General features: G+C 42.2%; 1 protein-coding gene across 5 annotated transcripts in view; it reads right to left on the bottom strand.

The window, feature by feature from the left end:
* FSTL4 (follistatin like 4) overlaps window positions 1-19825 on the bottom strand; it is a 209476-nt gene that overhangs the window by 124632 nt on the left and 65019 nt on the right. For 4 of the 5 annotated variants that reach the window (XM_064387509.1, XM_064387508.1, XM_064387511.1 and 1 more), the window contains exon 4: window positions 17581-17829. The exons of the other annotated variant lie outside the window; for it this stretch is intronic. In XM_064387509.1, the coding sequence (XP_064243579.1) occupies window positions 17581-17829 (249 nt within the window). The remainder of the gene's footprint in view (window positions 1-17580; window positions 17830-19825) is intronic. 5 annotated transcript variants of the gene reach the window in all.

Raw genomic sequence — 19825 nt, 5'->3', positions numbered from 1 at the left:
GACTCTGATGTCAGAGTCAGCACAGTTGATTTCCCAGCACCCTAAGGATGAGCTCCAGGTTTCCCAGCTCCTGAGGCTCCCCACAGCCCTGCTGCTTTCAACACCAGCCCCACATCTGCTGCTGCTTGCTGAGCACTGACAAATTTGGCTGTGCTGAGCCTGGCAAGGAGCTTTGCTTCCAGCTGAGACGTCTTCAATTGCTCCTCACATCACAGATTTCCTGTTGCTCCACAATCAGCACATGTCTGCTGTTAAGCTTCCCCAGAAAAAAATGCACCTTTGTGAATTACAGAAAAAAAATTTAAAAGCAGCGTGGAAAGATGGGGAAGAGAAGAATTGAGGAGGGAAGACAAGGGGGGAAAGAAGGAATCAACCAAGTGACTATGCCTTCCCTATGCCAAGCATCTTGGATACACCTTCTTGCAGATAATTTCTATAAATCAGGATGTACAAGCCATCCCTAAAGGAGCCAAAGTGACCTTAGACACTTGCACGTGGTCTGTGGGGGCCCTGCCCAAAGGATGTGTGGTTTGAAACTAACTGGAATAAGCAGTTGCACACACATTGCACTAATATGGTATTACTTTACATCCAGTCTTTGTATTACTCAGATTTCCTACCTGGAAACTTTTACAGAGTAGGTGCAAGTTTGGGCTTTTGGAGGTTGTTCCCAACAGATGGCAGAAAATTGGGAAAAGTGCCAGCGCTTCCTTTTCAAAAGCTGGCTGATGAAACTTCCAAAGACAGCTCTGAGCATCTTCACTTCCAACTGTCGTAGCAAGAAATTACATAAAATGTACATAAAGGGAGTTATTGAAGCATGCACGCTTTGGAACTCACAGAGGAAAATGTACATGCTTTTAAGAACAATAAATAGGATGTTTTTAAGTTGCAAAATTCACAGAGCTGGTTTGCAATGCTCACCTGCAGCTTTTAGTAGCTTTTTCACTGGCATAAAAGGAGAATGTGCCTCCTACTCTTCCTCCTCCTCCCTTGTCTTGTAAGGAAATTTTGATTTTTGCCTTATGAAGAGCTGTAGTGCCTCAAAGAAAAAACGTGGAGATGGGGAAAAGAGGTCAATGAGGTAGGAGGAAAGCATGGGTTTTCCATGGTGAGCAGCAGGCCAGAATCCCACCTGCTGACCAAGCTGCTGAATCCTTGCCACCTGTCTGCTTACATAACGCTTCCTCCAGCTTACATCTAGCAGCTTGAAAACTGGTATAGAACATCAAACTCTAAATCAGTGCTTCATGCTGACACACCATATGTCAGCGTGTACTTAGGTAGTCACCAAAAGTGTTAACAGCAATTATTTAAAAATTATTACAGTTTATTCATGCAGAGAATTCCTTCTTGCATTGACTCAAATCTTTCAAGACAAGAATTTTTTTATGAGCTGCAGCTTCCCTCAATTTTCAACCTGATTTTGGGGTCTTTAACTATTTTAATTTACTTTTGGTTTCAAACAATGTACTTATTACTGAGGTATTCATTTACAGTGCTGTTTTTAGGGGAAATTACTTAATGAAACTAGAATGAAAAGGTTTTCCTTCAAAGCATGGCACCTATTCAGTGTTGCCTTGGTTCTGCAGAAGCAAGATGACTGTCCTGTCTCCTGGTGCCGCTGTTTAGAACATCTGACCACCACACCTGGGAGCAGCATCCACAGAAAACCAGTAAAAAAGCCCCTTGGTGCCCTCAGGCCCTTAACCTGAGAGCCAGGTGAAAAAAAAAGCTGCAGAGAAGAGTCTGTTTTCAGAATGCAAAGTCTCCACTACTCATCTTGATGCTTATAAGTCAATTACTAAAAGAAAAAAACTATAGCACATAAATCCACACAAGGATTTGAACATAAAAATAAGGGAGCAGAAGAGAGAGCCCATTCCCATGGGCTTTTCTCCAGAGGCATGGGCAGACCTGGGAAACTGCAGCCAGCACTGACACAGGCTCTCCCTTGGATGAAGACAGCATACATTAGGAAAAAGTAATTAGCGTGATCAAGTAGGGAACTATTTAGCAACTAATTAAAATACCAAATTAATCATAATTTCTTCAAAACGGTGTGCTGAAAGAAAAAACACCCAAGAAAAAAAGAAACAGCCTATTTTGCTTTATTTGGTGCCTTGCACTGCACACCTCATGCCACCTGCCTGACAGTGTCCATGATCCCTGAACGAGATCCTGGATCCCTCAGACCAAAACTTCAGCCTGGTCTTGCATCAAAACCGCTGAGCCCTCATCACACAAATAATATACAGAAAAGTGAAAATCAACCTAAAATAGGGGCATGGCAAATTTCACACTAACAAAATTCATTTTTCCATTTGTCTGCACCTTTTGCTGTGAGGATCAGCAATGCAGGGCTGGAGCAGAATGAGTTTTTATAGAAGCCAGACGGAGCAGGGAGCCATGGTGCAAAAACCTGCTTGTGTCACCTGTCATCCTTCCAGCTCCTCGCTGCTTTTGAAACTTGGGGAGAATTCAAAGGACTAAAAGGCACAGAGGGAAAAATTCTCCTTCCAGTTTCTATCTATTTCAGGTACTAAATTCCTACCAAAAACCCTTCTTGACAAAAAGCTCTTCCCATCACTGGGCTCGTGCTTTCCTCATCAAAGGTAACTGTAAGCTGATGGTGGAAATACAACAGCAATAAATCAATAGCTGCTGTTTTACTTGCTCTGTGCTTTTTGTTACGAAACATTTGGGGGGCTGTTTTTTCCTACTCTAATAAGCATCAAGACAAATGGAATAATGAAGGAAAATTAACACCAACATCTTCCAAAGTGCTTGGGAGCTTCCTCACATAGAATCACAGAATCATTAAGGTTGGAAAAAATCTCCAAGAACACTTCACAGTATTTACTATTAATGTCAGAGTAAAAGACATATACAAATAATAATCTTTTTTTGTTTGTTTGTTTTAAACCTTTTTAAAAGTATGAACTTGAGTGCTAACATGTATCTTAGAAACATGCACAAATTCATGCAGCATAGAAAGGCAGGACTTATCAGAGAAACTAATTAATAAATAAAGCTCCTGTTTACTTAGTATTTGAACTGTCTCAAGAGGGATAAACCTCACCTGGCTTGGCTTTAGACAGCAGCTGCTCACTCAAAGCTCATACAGACCAAGACTGTTAATTAGAACATTATTTCTACAAGACTGTTAAGTATTTTCTTCAACACACTAAATTAGATTATTGTTTTACCTTTCTTTGAGCAAGTTTTTAGAAGGTTTTCCAACGCCATAATTCAAAAGCCACAACAGTCCTGCCAAAGTATACAATGAGCAACAGCCACCTGCAGTGCTGGAATATAATTTCCAATGCCCCTAAGAATGCTCTTCCTACATTTTAATTAAAAATTGATATTTCTTTTTTGAAAACAAACATTCATAATCCTATTCCCAGCTCCCTCTGAACTTATTGATTGCAGATGCCTGTTGCCATCAGGCACATTTCTGAATTTGAGTAAAGCCACTGTAGTTTTTTTTATGCTTCAGGATACAGCTGAGGAAGACCCTGAGTGACCTGATCCTTCCACTGCTGATGCTCTCCTCTGCCCTGCACTGATTTTTTTAAAATTCCAGCTTCCATTTGCAGTTTACCTTTCCCGATTGGGGCTCCGGCAGCAATGCTGAGCTCTGTGTCCTGACTGACCAGCCCCTTTACACAGGCACCTGAAGTATGGCTAAAATATCTGTCAGGATCACTGCACTTCTCACAGGCTGACTCCAGTTTATGCTTGGTTAGGAAATCCCATCAAAGAGCATGGCAGCCTCCTGCCTGACACTGGGAGTACTGAAATATCTGCTTGGTGACCGAAAGGAGGAGAAAATTAGAATAACAAACAAATGGGGGAAACCACAGAAGCTTTAAAAAAATCAAGAACTATGATATCCCACTTGATTATCCTATAAGTAGCCTATACCTCATTCCATACAATGCTTTCACACTCCCAGATCAAAACATTTCATGAAGCATTTTGCAAATGTGACTCCAGGCTGTTTTCTGATCCAATGAACATTATGAGATGATGTGAATGAAATGTCAGTAAACAGGTTAAAGATATCTGGGGATGCAGTAATTCTACCTGATGACTTTGAAATGTCAGAGTTCTCCAGCTCCTTGTTGGGGACAATGGCTTTCTCTGGAGCCTTTCCAAGGAGGAGGAAGACAAGATTTGGGGATTCAATACTGTTTCTTTTCTAAATATTGTTAGCATTTTATGTATGTTAGTGTCAGTAAAAATAAGTTATCTTCATGATACTAAGTTATTGCAAAAGAACACTTGCCAATGGGAACCTAACTTCAGAAGGACAGCATTCCCTGAGCTCAGGTTACCAGACTTCCACTTGTGTGAACAAGGCAGTACAGATGAGATGTCAGCACAAACTAGATCCACATTCATGGCTGTAACAGTATCAAACAGGATAATGAAGCATTTCTTTAACACTTCTCCAATTCTTCATCTTGACTGCAAGGAAGTGTTAAGTAGATAAATGCACCAAGATTGAAAAGATGAAAGAAATAAAAAAAGAGATGTCTGTTCACATAACATTATGAAAACTCCCTCAGTCCAGTGCAGAAAATTTTAAAAAAATTAAAATTAAAGAGAGTGTTTCTGAAAACATAAAAAGAAATAATTTGAAGAAATTTAATCTATTAGGAAATTGCCATCAATTTAAGAAAGTGGTGAAATGTAACTTAAAATAAAAACCTGAAAAAAATCCCATCAGGCCAGAAAGAGGATAGATTTGGGAGAGAACTGCTCAGGAGGGCAGGGCTCCAATGATTTTCCCAGGCTGGCTGTATGGGCTGCCTGTGCCACCTTTTGCAAAGGAAAACAAAGCATTTCTGTTTTAAAAGAGCCAAAGGAATTAGCTATAACTGACGAGCCCTGAACAGCAGCCTGCAACCTGTTCACATTTCTAAAGTGAGCCCAGAGTAACTGCACTCCAATTTTCCCCAACTCATTATGTAAAATAAAAGCTAGCTGAAAGCCAGTGTGGGGCCACCAAATGCCTTCATTAGCTTTCAATTTTGTTCCAGTAAAAATGCAGCCAGAATCTACTGGGTTCAGAGAGGCTGAAATTTTAGCCTTAACAGCCTTTTACTTCCTCAACACTGTACAGCTTCAGCAAGATTTTCTGCCAGTCAGTTTGGACCTAACAAGCCATTTCCCCATTAACACAAAACACAACGTGTCCAGGAGTATTAAGCATTTTCCACAAGGCCCTGTTTTACACTCCCTCCAAGAATGACAATGCCAAATTATTAATCTCAGACAGATGTTTTCCAGATGTGCTGAGCACCTCACTTAAATGCTGGATGCAGAGCTCTTCCAAAGTGCTCTAAGGGCTGTACCAGCTGCATTTACATAGGCTGACTCCTGAGCTTCTGCTTATGGCAAACCATTCCTAAGGCAAAAACTCTCAAGAAAATGGGCACATCTTGCACATGCCTACAGGAAGGTGAAGGATGAGGTCTGATGGTAACCATTGGAGGAACAAATGGGAAAGGAATGGGAAACCGTGGATGGAGAGGCGCAGCGCTGTGAGCATGACTTCATGGAGTCATCACAAAATGGTTTGGATCAAAAGAGACTTTAAAGCTCATTTCATCCAATTCCAACACACTGCCATGAGCAAGGACACCTTCCAGTATGGCTGATCCAAGCCCCATCCAGCCTGGCCTTGAACACTTCCAGGGATGGGGCAACCACAGCTCCTCTGGGCAACCTGTGCCTCACCAACCTTGCAGGGAAGACTTTCTTCCTAAAATCCAATCTCTATCCTCACTGATGGCACTGAGTCCATGGGAAGGAACAGCTCCCTCACCACACAGTACTGTGATGGTGTCTGTACAGCTCAAACAATGGAGTGCTGGAGACAGAGATGGGGCTCCACTCTGAGGGACCGAGGTCTCTCCCCTCACTTCAAGCCCCTGAACACGTAACACGTGCCCACCCTGCACTGCCACAGCCCCTGTGCAGCCCACAGTGAGCTCACAGCACCTGCAGTCCTTGGGCTGAGCAGGTATTCATGCCACTTCATTTTTTTTTTTCTAGTTATTCTGGAATTCAAGTATAGCTACTTGAACACTGGCCATGTGAAAATAGCACCGCAGCAATTTTCTTTCAAGATTGTTTTACAACTCAAGCCAGAAGAATGCAGCAGAACCCAGAGTAGAGTTACCCTTCAAAACCTTACACATTACATGGGACATACCAACCAAAAACATGGATTTCTAAATCTTTCCCTCAGCACAGCTCTGACCCAAAAAACAGATGAAATATCAGAGATTTCTGCAAGCCCTCAAAAAATGCTGCTATTGCTTCCAGTTTATCTGCAAGGCACCCAGGTGCTGTGCCAAGGGTGAGCTGCACATGGTTGATCCAGCTGTCTGTCAGTCTGTATACAGAGACAGAACTCCTGATATCAGTTTATCATGGGCAGGGTATGAGAATCACATTTCCAAACAAGATTTGCTTTAATTGGCTATGCTGGTCCTCCCAGAGGAGCATTAAGATGGGGCTTAGATAATGCTCCCACAGCAAGTAACTGCAAACCCAAAGTTAAATCTGCTTTTCTACAAATATTCAGGAACATTTGCTTCCAGGCAACACTCCTGTTAGTAAACCAATTTGCTAAAATATTCATGAATAGCAAACTACAGGGCCATGGATACAGCAAAATGCTTACAACTAAATATTCACCACAAATGTTTGCACAGTATTTGGCTTGCTCTAGATTAAATTAAAAAAGCCCCAACCTATAACAATGACTAGCATTCAGCACCATGGATTCCACTGGAAAACCTCTGGTGAGGAGACTGGTTGGTGTTGGACAAGATTGTCCTGTGCCCTCAGGGTTCTTGTACATCTCCAAACACTGCAGGGCACCAACATCTCCAAACCTGCCACAAAACCTCCTGGTAAGCTGCTGTGCCAGAGCAGATAAATAAGGATTAATACATAAAACCCCGCTAAAATTTCATACTAATATTTGAAGTAAGTTGAAAAATAAAATCCCGTTCATTACTCCTGAAAAACAGCAAAACTTTCAACTAAATTGCCAGTGTGGCAGACTAAAAGCAAGAAAGGAAGAGGAAAGCCCTGACAGATCCTGACAGGAGACTGCAGTCTCTTGCACGAAGAGACAAACCCCATGGCAAACTCTTCCAGGTGAGCCTTTGCTCAGCCCATCAGTGCAAACAACCCTCATTCAAAAGGTAAATAAAAATGTCTTCCTTTGGACACATCACACCGATCAACTTTTACTACAAAGGTTACATTTAAATATTTAAATACTTGGATACATTTCAATTGTGAGCTCCCTCTCCACTGCATGGCTCATTCCTTCTCAATTTTTAACTTCAAGAGCAGAAGAGACTGAGCTCTGTTTTACTCCATCACATGGGCTCATTACATGGGGATATCTTTTACACCAAGATCATTATGAGATGAGGAGGCTGCAGTTAAACTTGTGTCACTCCTGTATTTCCTTTCCCTTCCAGAGCTGTAAATCCAAACATGGGTCATCTCTTCATGCCAGGACAGCAGGGAGATGCTTTCAAAGCTGCTGTGCCAAGGACAGCACAATCCCACCTTTCCAGGCACAACTCTCCTCTCTGGACTACTCACCACCAGTTTCATCCCTGCCTGGGCACAAGGATTCTGTGTTCTGGAGCCCTGGCCCAGCCATACCCCTCCTTCACCCCTGCCAAAACCTACAGAAAAACCAGCCAGGGGATTTTACAGGGACAGGGTACTTAGGGTTGGGATGATTTAACATGAGTTCTGATGGTTTTTTCTATGACCTTGAGAAAGTCACTGGCTCTCCTCCAGACTGCAATTCCTCCTCTGTAGTGGGTGGATTACTATTTTCCTGGCATGCAAAGGTGTTGCGAGGTCTAATTCATTGATCTTTGTAAAGCATTCTAGGACAATTTGATGGAAAATTCAAAATATTGTCCATAAAGGCCTTCTATTTAAATCTCACCTGGAAACCTTCCTCTTACTCCTTAATTTGTGATTGCTCCCCACTCAATTGGAGGCAATGGGATTTGCATGCAGACTCCAGCAGCAGAGCAGATCCCACAGGAAGGTGCCAGCAAGAGCAGCAGTGCTGATCCACAGGCAGACAACTGGCGCCTGCACTGTGTGATCCATGGCTGAATGCTGCACCCTGGACTGCACCAGGACCACCTGAACCTGCTCTGGGCAAAGGGACGGGGCACAGACCCCCCCAGCACAGCACCCACCCCTACACCAGCACCCAGCAGTGACAGCACAAGGGGGAATGGCTTCACACTGTCACAAACCAGGGTTAGATGGGATATTAGGGAGAAATTCTTCCCTGTGAGGGTGGTGAGGCCTGGCACAGGGTGCCCAGAAAAGCTGTGGCTGCCCCATCCCTGGAATTGTTCAGTGCCAGGCTGGATGGGGCTTGGAGCAGGCTGGAAAATGTGGAAGGTGTCCCTGGCCATGGGAGGGGGCTGGAACTGGATGAACTGCAAGGTCCCCTCCAACCCAAAGCAGTCAATGATGATTCTGTGATGCTCCTACACACTGCCCCACCCCCATTCCTACAACTGCACTGATAATTAACTATGTACTTTACATTTGACATTAATCTCTATTAATAGAATTTTTAGCGGGGGAAAAAAAGTTTCTACCCAAAGAGCTCTCAAGCCATGAGCAGACAGAATAAATCTGCAGATCACTCATTACCTCCCCATGTCAAGTTCTATTATTTGTGGGAGCAGTTCCACTTCAGGCAGGCAAGCAAAGGCAGATAACCTCGCCCCTGGCACTCTGTGAGCCCCTGACGAGAGAACAGCTTCAATTCTACATGCAAAAAAACAACTGGGAAATTACAAGGGGCTTTATCAGTACCCCACGCTGGGGAGTGCTCATTTTAACTAGTATTCCCATGATTTCAGGACATCTCTGGTAGGATCAGCTCTCTCAAGCATATTAGCAAGAACTGCCTGTTAAATCCTGGTGGACAGAGGCAGGAAAGGAGTGAAGGCTGGGGGATGCTGGACCAGCTTTTTCCTTGCAGCTACCTAATTGAATCTGCAGCATCCAGCCCACTGGTATTCCCAGGCACTCAGAATTTCAATTTGCTCCACAGATTTTTATACTGAGCACCCAGAAAAATTAGCATTTGTACTGAATAGCTTTTAATCAGCTATTTTAATCAGTTCTTTTTATCTTTAAAGCACTTCTAAATCTCCCTGCCTCAGTCCCCCCAGCCCCAAAATTTATTCCAGCCATTTGTTTTCCTTCATTCAGCTTCCACCGCCCTTTACCATGATCTAATCATCCTAATCTTTAATGCTCATCTCTACCTTTTAACCTTTTCAGTTTTCATTTAAAGCAATCTCTCTATCTCTCTCAGGTTTGGAGCTTTTTTATTTATTCTGAAATTAAGGTTTTCCCTGGCCCCTGTCTCAGCACAGAGCTGGAGATGTCCTATGGCATCAAGCTGCGTGTTGCTTTTCAAAAGGTGACTTGTGGGGGCCTTAAGTAAGTCAGCAATTTTTCTATTGATAAAATTTATGTAATTTTAGGGGAAAAAAAAGGTGACTTAAAAGGTATTACAGCATTTGTTGTCATTCATTTGAAATTACTTGGCATGTGCTAGCCCTTCCTTCCACTGGGAAAACTATGGATGTAGAAACTGCACGGAATATTTTAGTTTGGAAAAGACCTTTAAGATAATTGAGTTGGGGAAAAAAAAAGCAGATAAACTTTTGAACATCCAAGCTCTTTTCAGGACTGTGAGAGGTTCAGCAATGCAGGAGCTCTGTAAATGTGTCACTTTTTAATCATGACTTTGTAATGCCCCACTTTGCTGGCATTTCTCCAGTTTTACACCACTTAGAGCATTTTGGGAAATCGCTGACGGAATGGTGAGAGCTAAGATTAAATTTAACACACTAAAAAAAGCAAAAACTTTTCCTACATAAGTCTCTTCAATATTTAAGTATGTTTTGAGCTCCAAAATTAATGTACAATAAACATGAAGGTGACTTGCAAAGAAAAGTGATGTGGACGCAGTGAGTTCAGCCTGACACCAAATCACAACAAGCACGTGTCAGATGCAAAGAGCACACAAAAATAGACCAAAAAAAAGAAAGACAAACACCCCCTGACATAACGAGTGTTGCAGAAAGCAGCACCAAAGTTGGCACAGGAACTTCCACTGATAAATACAAACCACCTCCCTGCTTCTCTTCCCACACACTTTAATTTGATTCTTCATCCTCCTCCTCTGCTCCGTCCCCCATCACAACTGCTAAGGCTGCGCTTCAAAAAAAGCTTCATTATCACCTCTCAGCTTTCCTGAAAGCAGTGCAGTGAAGGTTTAGCAGACCCAGGCTTGGAGCAGATGGCTCCCTCATCTCATTTCCTGGCCCTCAAGAACATGGAGCTGAAACTTGGGGTGCTTGAAACTGAGACCACCTCATGCCAGTATTGACTTCCTCCACACCATGGAGATTTAGGCTGAGTTTTTCTATTTTCAACATGTAAGCAGTTCCTCTCATGCTTTACATTCATGGAGGGCAGGGATGGCTACACAGGGCTGGGTGCTGGCATGGTCCTCCAGCTGCCCATTCCATTAACCATGGGTTTCTGTGACTCCAGTTCAACCAGTACATCCTCAGTTACAAAGGGGGAAACACATTAGAAAGATTAATTCTCACTTTTCTTTTTCAATATGTCAACACCACTGCTGAAATATCCTTTAATTCCTGTGTTCACTAGCTGATACATAATATGAAGCTTTTTGGTTTTATGGGAGATATTATGGCCATACACATCAAGACTGGCAACAGGAAAAGATTAATAGACTGGGCCCTAAATAAGATAACAGCCACCAAATAAAACTGCTCATGGGGGTCATGGTCATGACTGCTCTAGGCAAATGTTACAATTTCATATTTAAAAAATAAAAAGACACATCACAGTTACTCCTGCACTGCCCAAATGGCTATTGCCTCAAATTGGAGCTATAAAAACACCAAGAATGCTGGATAGGGATCACATGAGATAACACCACTTTTTCCATTAGCCTCACCCATGGTGTGTGTTCCTCCATTTCGGCTTTACTGACTGGAACTAAAATCTGTTGCTGGTCTGTGCAGAGTCCCTGCACCAGGGAAACAGATTTTTATTTTTGGCCAAGCAAAGGCAGGTAATTGCCCTGCTGTGAGGAGTTCCAGTGGGCATAATTCATCTTTTGAGTGACCATGTCAAATTCAGTGTCCATTGCAGTATTCCAGTCCCACTTTCCCTCCCACCTGTGGGATTCCCATTATGGCCATGAGGTCCCCAGCAAAGATTCTCTATTACTAATATGTAATTAAAGATTTCTTTTTGTTAGACTTCTTTAGGATCTCTGCTATTTTTAATTCTTTTTCTTATGCCTAGACTTTCTCCACTCTTGTTACTGGCATTTAATTTCCAGTGAAGCCCACCTATAGCAGGGAGTTTCACAACTGACTGTTAGCCAAGATTTCCCTTCCATGAATTTCAGGAATGTAAGCATTCAATTTTCTCTTAAAATGGAAAATACTTTTCAAGATCTTAAACCTATTCCTAGAAAATTTCTATTACCAAAGCTAGGAGCAGACTAGCAGTCCCTTGTTCATATCCACACAGAAATCAATGGAATTTCCATAATTTACCCCAAAGATTGATGCAGTCTGTTTATTAGGTGTAAAGCTATAAATCACATTTAAGAGCAGTCAGCCTGAAAAGCCAGGTAAAATTGATCCCTCCCCAAAAGACTAAGTGGAGGGAGCTGAAAAGGCAGTGTGGGAATAGAAAGGAATCCCTCTGGAATTCAGTTTATTAAGAACTGTATCGGCTCTACTGACAGCAAACACATTCCTCCATTTTATATAGCACTTATCTCTCTTTATAACACTTTAAACTCCTAATATGTTTACACTGGACACTGAAATGATCATTAGAGGCCTGACCTCCATGTGAAAGCCCCCAGCCTCCTCCAGCAGGGATTAATTGCCTTCCTCCCAGCCGCCCTTCCCAGCTCGCTGCCGCCGGAGCAGTCTGGCAGCACTGCTGCAAAGTTAAACCAGCAAATATTAATTGCCAGCTGGGAAAAGTGCCATTAGTTCACACTCAGAATTCTTCCAGCTGGAAAGACAGAGAGTGTTAAATGGAGCAGATTTCCTTCCAGTCTGCAAACCAGCAATGGAGCGGGTCTGCCTGTTCTGCAAGCACATAATGAGCAAAACATTCAACACCTTCCCAGAGATGTTTTGAAATGCTATTCCGAAGAACAAATTACTTCTGGAAGTAACAAAGCACAGAACTAACACATGGACAACAAATAAAGTACAGAGGAAATAAACCACCACCACCCGAGGCTGAATTCATATGTATTTGAGATTACTGCAGTGATACAAGTTATCAGCTGCTTGTTTGGTTTTTTTCCCAGGTTTGTAATTTATTTACACTCAAGCATAGAAAATTTTCTGTCAACATGCAGAAGATTATCATTTTCCTTAATTAGAAAAAATCTTTTTGAGAACTGGAAGAAAGATAAGAGTGGTTGAAAATGAAAGATGCCATTACCTAAGGTCATGAAATCATAAGATTATGGGATGATATGGGCTGGAAGAACTTCCATCAAAACATTTAGTGCAGGTCAGACTAAGTTGCTCAGGGCTGTTCCCAGCCAGGTTCTGAAAGGTCCCAGAGATGGGGAGGGCACCTGGGCAGGCTGTCCCAGCACTCAACCCATCTCCAAGGGAAAGCCATCTCCTTACATGAGCTGCACATCTGGTGTCAGCTGTGCCCTTTGCTTCTCATTCTCTCTCCATGCAGATCCAGGTTCCATCCTCTGCCACACTACCTGTGCACAAATGTCCTGAGAGGACACATTATTCTGGCCCTGTCAATGTGCAAACACTCACACCTGGGCACATGCACAGCAACCCAGCACACAGGCATGTACATCCAGAAAACTTTATATATAAATTAATGGCATGAAATATTGTTCTGAGCAACAGTGTAAGGCTCAAATCAAACAGTGGGACTGTGTGTGTGTAACAGAAAGGAGAAAGGCAGGTGGTGTTCCACAGAGATTTCTTTTAAAACTCTGTACAAAATATGTACAAAATTATGATTTATTATGGGACAAGAAACGACCTTGTACAAGGAGGAAAATTACTGCCAGATAGTTGCTTAAAAGGAAAAAAAAGACATATTTAAAGCAATGGGACAAAATTATTGAAAAATTAATATTGACATTTCAGCAGAGAAGGAAGGAAGGAAGAAAATGGGATTGGAATACCAGACATGAACATGCTTTTACAGCATACAGTCTCTCTGCATAAAATTCTGTCAGATTTCATAAAATTAGAGCTTTGGTACAAGTGGACCAAATGGACAAAAAAAATATATATTAAGTAGTCAACACAGGTATAGTGCATTTACATAAGAGAAAGTTCAAGAATTTGGTCAGCTAAGTTGGATTGAATTCATGCCAGAGCACAAACTCAATCTGACCACCTGCAGTACGGGCTGGCAAGAAAAGCTGAGCTTTTTATAAAAAACCCAATCCACCTGGATAAAGAGAGGATGTCAGAGCCAGAGAAAATAAGGAATGAGCTCAAGCAAGCAAACATGGCTGCCTCCCTCCAGCAAGGGCTTGGCTGATGCACAGGAGCTTTGAGATTGCTGATCAAGCAGAAAAAAGCAGGAAGAGAAGAAAGGAAGGGAAAAATGACTCCTAAATCCTGACAATGGAAAAGCACATCTCTAAACAGAATTTCTCTAATGTATGCAAACTGCTAGGGAAGTGCATTGCTCTGATGTTTCTGGTGCAAGGGAGAAGGTAAGGGAAGAAAAATTATTGAACAGTGTCTGCACAGCTATCTCTGGCCAAAAAAAAATAAGAGAAAAGTGAGGGAAGAGACAGAGTGGGTGTAGACAGTCAAAAGGAAAGAAAAATGAAAATAAGTGGGAAAAAAGGGGACTACTATGAAAAAGCAAACTGTAGTGCAAAATAGTATGTTAAAATGACATAACCTCATTATCCAAGGCATGTATTCAAATAGGAACATTTTCAGGCCAAGTGCTCATTCTGGACATCTGTGGGACAATTGTCATTATGAGCACAGCTATCTTTCCAGTCTTGATAAGTATTTGGGAGAGCTTTTGGGGAAAGAAACCCGTTTTTTCCTCACCAGTTCAGCACACAGTAAAAGCACTTTTATATTTATGTATTTTCTGACCCAGTAAAAATCACCAACACCCCAATCAAATGACTACAGAAACTCACAAAATAGTGAAAACACAGAAAACGAAAAAAAATCTGCCACATGGTAGAAAAGTCCTAAATAGAACATTTTCCTGTGGGAAAACCAAACTGCATTTCACACTAGGAAGGACAACCAGATCAAGGAGCATGTGAACAGCTATGAGTGGGATTGACATTTCTCCTGAGACCTCTGAGTTTAGGGCTTCTGCTTCACAGTATTTCCCTTGTGACTTCAAACTCCCAAGTGAAGTTTCCCACCTATTTCCTTTATCAGCTCAGGAAAAGGGACTGCATTTATAGTTTTGTGTATGTGGGAACTGAGCTGCAATAGAGGCTGAAGGAGAAAGCCTGGGGAGATCACTTCTGCTGAGATCTCTCGTTGCTTTATTCATATTTCCACAAATTTCTCAATGTTTTGGACTCTGAAGATTTCAAGGAGCCATTTTATTCTAGGCTGGACCAAGGAGAAATCAGTCATTTTCCCAGGGACAAATTCTTTCTGCTCTTCCTAATACATTGCTGCTACAGAAAGCAAATGTTTCTACTCACACAGGAGTATCTGCTATCCACTAGTATTTACAAAGCACTTCACATCTGATAAAATATGCTAAAATATCAAAAAATCCTTTCCCAAAATACACAAAAGAAAACAAATCTCTGCTGTTTGCTTTATTATCAGTTTACTGTGGATAGGCCTAGCTCAGCCAAAGCAGAATCAGAATATTTGATCTCTGCCTTGCCTTAAGTCCATCCAGTTTGTCACTGATAACTGGGCAAACTGGCAGAGCACACACACACATCCAGCCTGCAGTGTCCCTCATCTCTACACAGAAATTTAAATCTTAATTGAACGAGTCAACAGGGAGAAAAAACCATGAAGCAGCCCACTCATCAGTCTGACTGTACCCAAATAAATAAATTATCTACTTGATCGAAAGCAAACAGAAAACATGTGCAAGGTGTCCCTGACCACACCAATGGCGCTGGAACAGGAGGCTCACTAAGGTCACTTCCAACCCAAGCCATTTTGGGATTCTGTGATTTTGCACTTTAAAGGTTTTTCTCCAGTCAAAAATCTTACATTTTATGTTCTACTTATAATGGTGCTTAAACACCTGTACCTTAATTGCTGATGGAAAATTTTGATTTAAAAGAAACCACTATCATTCTTGGTTTAGAAATAGGAGACTAAAGTACCAATAAACAGAGCAATACACAGGTTACTCAGGAACTGCATGGTAGAAAAAAGAGCTGAAGTCAAGTGTTTCTATGGAGTCCCATTCTGTGGGATTATTCCCCACTTAAGGTAAACTTTTTTTCTGTGTGTTATCTCTGCAGACAGAGGTGTGAAGTACATTTTTATTTATTCACGTGGGAAGAGAAGTGAGCTTGTTTCTTTCTTCCCTTCCATAAAGCTGTTATTCTGCTGAAAAGCAGATTTAAGCAGTGCTCCCTGGCAAGAGTTCGGGGGTTACTTTAAACTGGGACACAAAACTCCTACTTTCTGACATCATTTCATGGTGTGTTCAGGGAAGTATTGAAGCGTGACATTCTATCATTAGGCATAATACAGCCACTGCAGGGGCTGATTACTGCAATAAGAACTCATTTTCTTTAACACTATATGTGATAAGGAACAAATAAAAACCCAGGCCAGACACACTGTCATAAAAAGGTGGGTGATGTCAAGAATGAAAAATCCAAGGACTGGTTTTGGTAGTCAGGGGAAGAAAATCCCCTGAACTGAGTGGGGGTTGCTGAGCATCTCTAAAATTAAGATTTCCTCTTTCTTTGCAAGGTTTCTCATGCTGCAGAGGTCCACCTGCATTACTCAGGGATGGACACTGTTTCCAGCCTGATCCATACCCTGATCTGACTTGATTATCCAGAGGCAGAAGCAGAGCAGCTGGAGCAAGGCAAAAGTGCCCCTTTTAGATGCTCCTTTTCAATGTGACAAGCAAAAAATCCCTCTTTGCCTTGATACACTCATGAGCTTGAAATATGCCTTTGAGCAACCCCTTCTATGATTTACTTCCTGCAAGGTCTATTGATCCTAATTACTTGCTTTGGTAAATTTAGAGGCTGCCTGTGACAAACTAACCCAGGGTGTTCACCAAATCAATGCTCTGACCAGCTGTGTTGTCCTCTCCACAGCCAGATCTTCAAAACAAATGAGGCTTTGCTATGCACTGCAAAGCAGTGCCTACATACCACGGGAAAAATTTTAGTCACAAAAAGACACAATGTCTTCTCCAAGACACAAGAATGGCACTGCTGTTCTATCTTCAAAGGGTATCACAAGGACATATTAATAAACCTCTTCAAGTGGGCTCCTGTTTCTTAAATAGTCTCTTCTAACATCATGCTAGCAAAGAACTCAGGATGGACAGCTCTGTATACAGCCAACCTCCTTGGGGGCTTAAGTGAGCTGAAGATAAATGAATTATTTTCATATTTGATCATGTAAATGTCACTGGATATATTTGCAACAACCCACTCAAAACTTCCTGTAGGTATAGAGAGTCATATTTGACAATGAGCTTTAAAGATATGCTCGAGTGAGGCCTTTTATGAGGCCTCTCATTAGAAGTAAAATAATTTACAGCTTCTTCCATTCCCTGCCATTTTATCCCATGCTAATACTCCTGCAGTCTCCCTTGATGGCAGGACGGAACATGGCATACAAAATATTAATGGGAAAGATCTGGGACTGGCTTTGGTGCAAGGATGATAATGAAATTTGCTACTGAACCAGTAAAAGAGCTCCAGATGTATGCATCCCACTGGTAACCAGAACTGTCTTTAAAGTTATTCAAAGTCTGTCCCCATTCCTTTTTTCATGTAAGCAGCTCCTTTCCTTTGCCTGTATCATTTGCCTAACTAGGTTTTCGTTTCTCAGTGTTGCAACAAACTTTTGTTTATACCATCTACTTTTTCTTAACATCTTTGTCTTGTTCAAAGCCTTTTCAAATGAATTGGATTGTAAAAAGTTATTACACCAGCAGCTGAAAGTATTGAGCAGCACAACTACAGTGCACACAATGCATACAGTGATGTTAATTATTTACCAGTTCCCAGTATGATTACATTTTGCATGGCAATGGCACTCAGGGGCTTAATAGCTGCATAAAACATTGTGTATGTTCTCTGCTGTCCTGGAATAAATCATCCCTGAAAAATTTAGCTCTTAGAAATAAAACATACCATTCAGCCATTTACCAGGATTACGACGAGTGATGAAAGCTCTACAGAAGAATTAATTTTCAACAACGCCCTACCTTTGAAGAAACAGTCCTTGCTGTGGATAATGTAGATCTTCTTCCTCTGCAGGCAGGAGGCTCGATGCAGCTGACAGTGATTTTCGTAGAACCTGCCATCAGATCCACAGACGGGCATGTAGCTGGACTTGCAGTCCTCGACACACCGGCACTCGGGCTGCTGGGTGTCCCTGTTGAGCACGCAGCGGCTGCCCCGGCCGCAGAACCTCCTCTCGCAGGCTGCCCGCAGCCCCTCCTGCCCCTGCAGCCCTGGGGACAGCAAAAACGCCTCCGTAAGCCACATCCACCTCAGCAGGCCACACAGCTGCTGCAGCAGCACAGCCTGACAGGAACAACAAAGGGTTTGGAGGTAAAAAGTGCTCCCCTTTGAACAGCAGCAGCTTGAAGAGTGCTCAGATCCGCACTCCCAGACCTCCAGCTCTCCCTTATCACAACACTGAGCCTGTGCCAAAGTGCTTCATCGGAAAGTGATGGACACATAACCCTTTGTTCTTTTAGCTCTTCACAAAACTAGAGCTGAGAATAAAACCCAGTGAGAGCATTTCAGTGCCCACACTTTGACCATGAGTTACATTCAGAAGGCAATTCTGAAACCCCACGCTGGTCCAGCCACAGAACTCAGCAAAGTGCCCTAAGTGTCAGCACTCAGCTCCTGTGCACATTTAGAGTCCAGCTCTCACCCTGGGAGCCAGAAGCTCCCACCCAGAGGCAGAATATCCTCCAGGCTAAAATTCACACAGGTTTCAAGGAAAGCTCAGACAAACAACTGTTGAGAGCTTTTGAAAAAATAACCCCAAAGAAAGACTATTACTGAAAGGAATTTACTGAATATCACTGAAGGGAATGAAATGGGAAAACACTAGTCATCATAAAAGGGACCACCAGTATCTATTCCTACACTCTGAGTAATGACATATAGCGAACAATAACTTTCTACTACTTTTAAGAATTCACTGGATATGATATTTTGAATATTACTATGGTCTTTGATAAGGGCTGCCTTTGTGATATAACATTTTCTGCTTATGAAGTTTCCTCAAAGGCTTACAGAGAACATTACTAAAATTCACACAGGACAGGGCACTTCCAAACAAAGCACGACTCAGAGCAATAATTAGCATTACACTCAATGAAGAGAGTTTCAGGAAATTAGATCATTCTATACTAACTGGAGTTCATGAAGTTGAGCATTGCAAAGAGGAATTGCAAAAGGCACAATTATACCAGGATCAAACTTCTCCTTGTGCAAAAAACCACTGCCAGCCTTGCACAGCCTTCCAATAGCCAATCTCAGTCCTCCCCAGAGCCAGGGACTCAGTCTGGACCAGCAAGATGTTTGGAAGCAAATCCCTTTTCTCTACATTTACCACATGCAGGTTTGGGTCTTGGAAAGGTTTTGGTGTGTGCCAGCTCTCAGAGGATGTTCAAGCGCAAGCACTGTTCCAGATGGGCTGCACCCCCAGTGGAACACACCCTACAGCAACTAGGCAGCCACAACATCTTCTAAGGTACACCCAGGGCTTTTCCCTTCAAAGATTTTTCCAGCAGCCAAACAGTCCAGCGTAGGAGCACAGACCAGATTTCATCCAGCCCCTTATCACATGCAAAAAAAGATGTGAGAAGCATCTGTACCAGCTACTTCAATCTCATTTTATCATGTTAAATTCCCTGCTAACATCAACACAGCCCCAGCCTGCCCAGCATTTCATGCCAGTACAAAATGTCCGAGTCTTGAAGCTCCATTTCATCTGCTTGTGGTCAAGGGGTTAAAAGCATGTGCACAGAGACAAGCAAGAGTTTCTAACAAAACCCATTTTTCCTGGTCCCCATTAAGCCTTTGTTTTTATCACAGTAAATCTGAAAGGGAAAAAAGTCTGTTATTGGAGGATTACCTATTTGACTCAATAACTCATTAAAATTCCTCCAACTTGGCAAGCTAAGAAATATTGACTTTTCCTGACTTGTAATATACTAGAAGGTCAAAGCATCTCTGAGCAGTGCAAAAAGTACAGCTCATGAAAGGAGTATCTGAGTATTCTTTACTTACTTCAGTAATTGTTCCAGAATTTTTGCAGATTATCCTCAGAAATGCAAATTCTGTGACCTCAGGGAGACCTCACTGTAAAGGTCATATTATTTATCAGTGCCTGCTGTAAATCAGAGCAGCCCAAAGGATGAGGACTTGAGGAAGCTCTGGTCCAGCATCCTCTTCCTCCTCCTCTCAGTGCCAGGACCTGCACCAGCA

This window comes from Passer domesticus, chromosome 13, assembly GCF_036417665.1.
Source record: "Passer domesticus isolate bPasDom1 chromosome 13, bPasDom1.hap1, whole genome shotgun sequence".
NCBI lineage: Eukaryota > Metazoa > Chordata > Aves > Passeriformes > Passeridae > Passer > Passer domesticus.
Note: the sequence above shows the minus strand (reverse complement) of the source record. Positions and strands in the feature narration are given on the sequence as shown.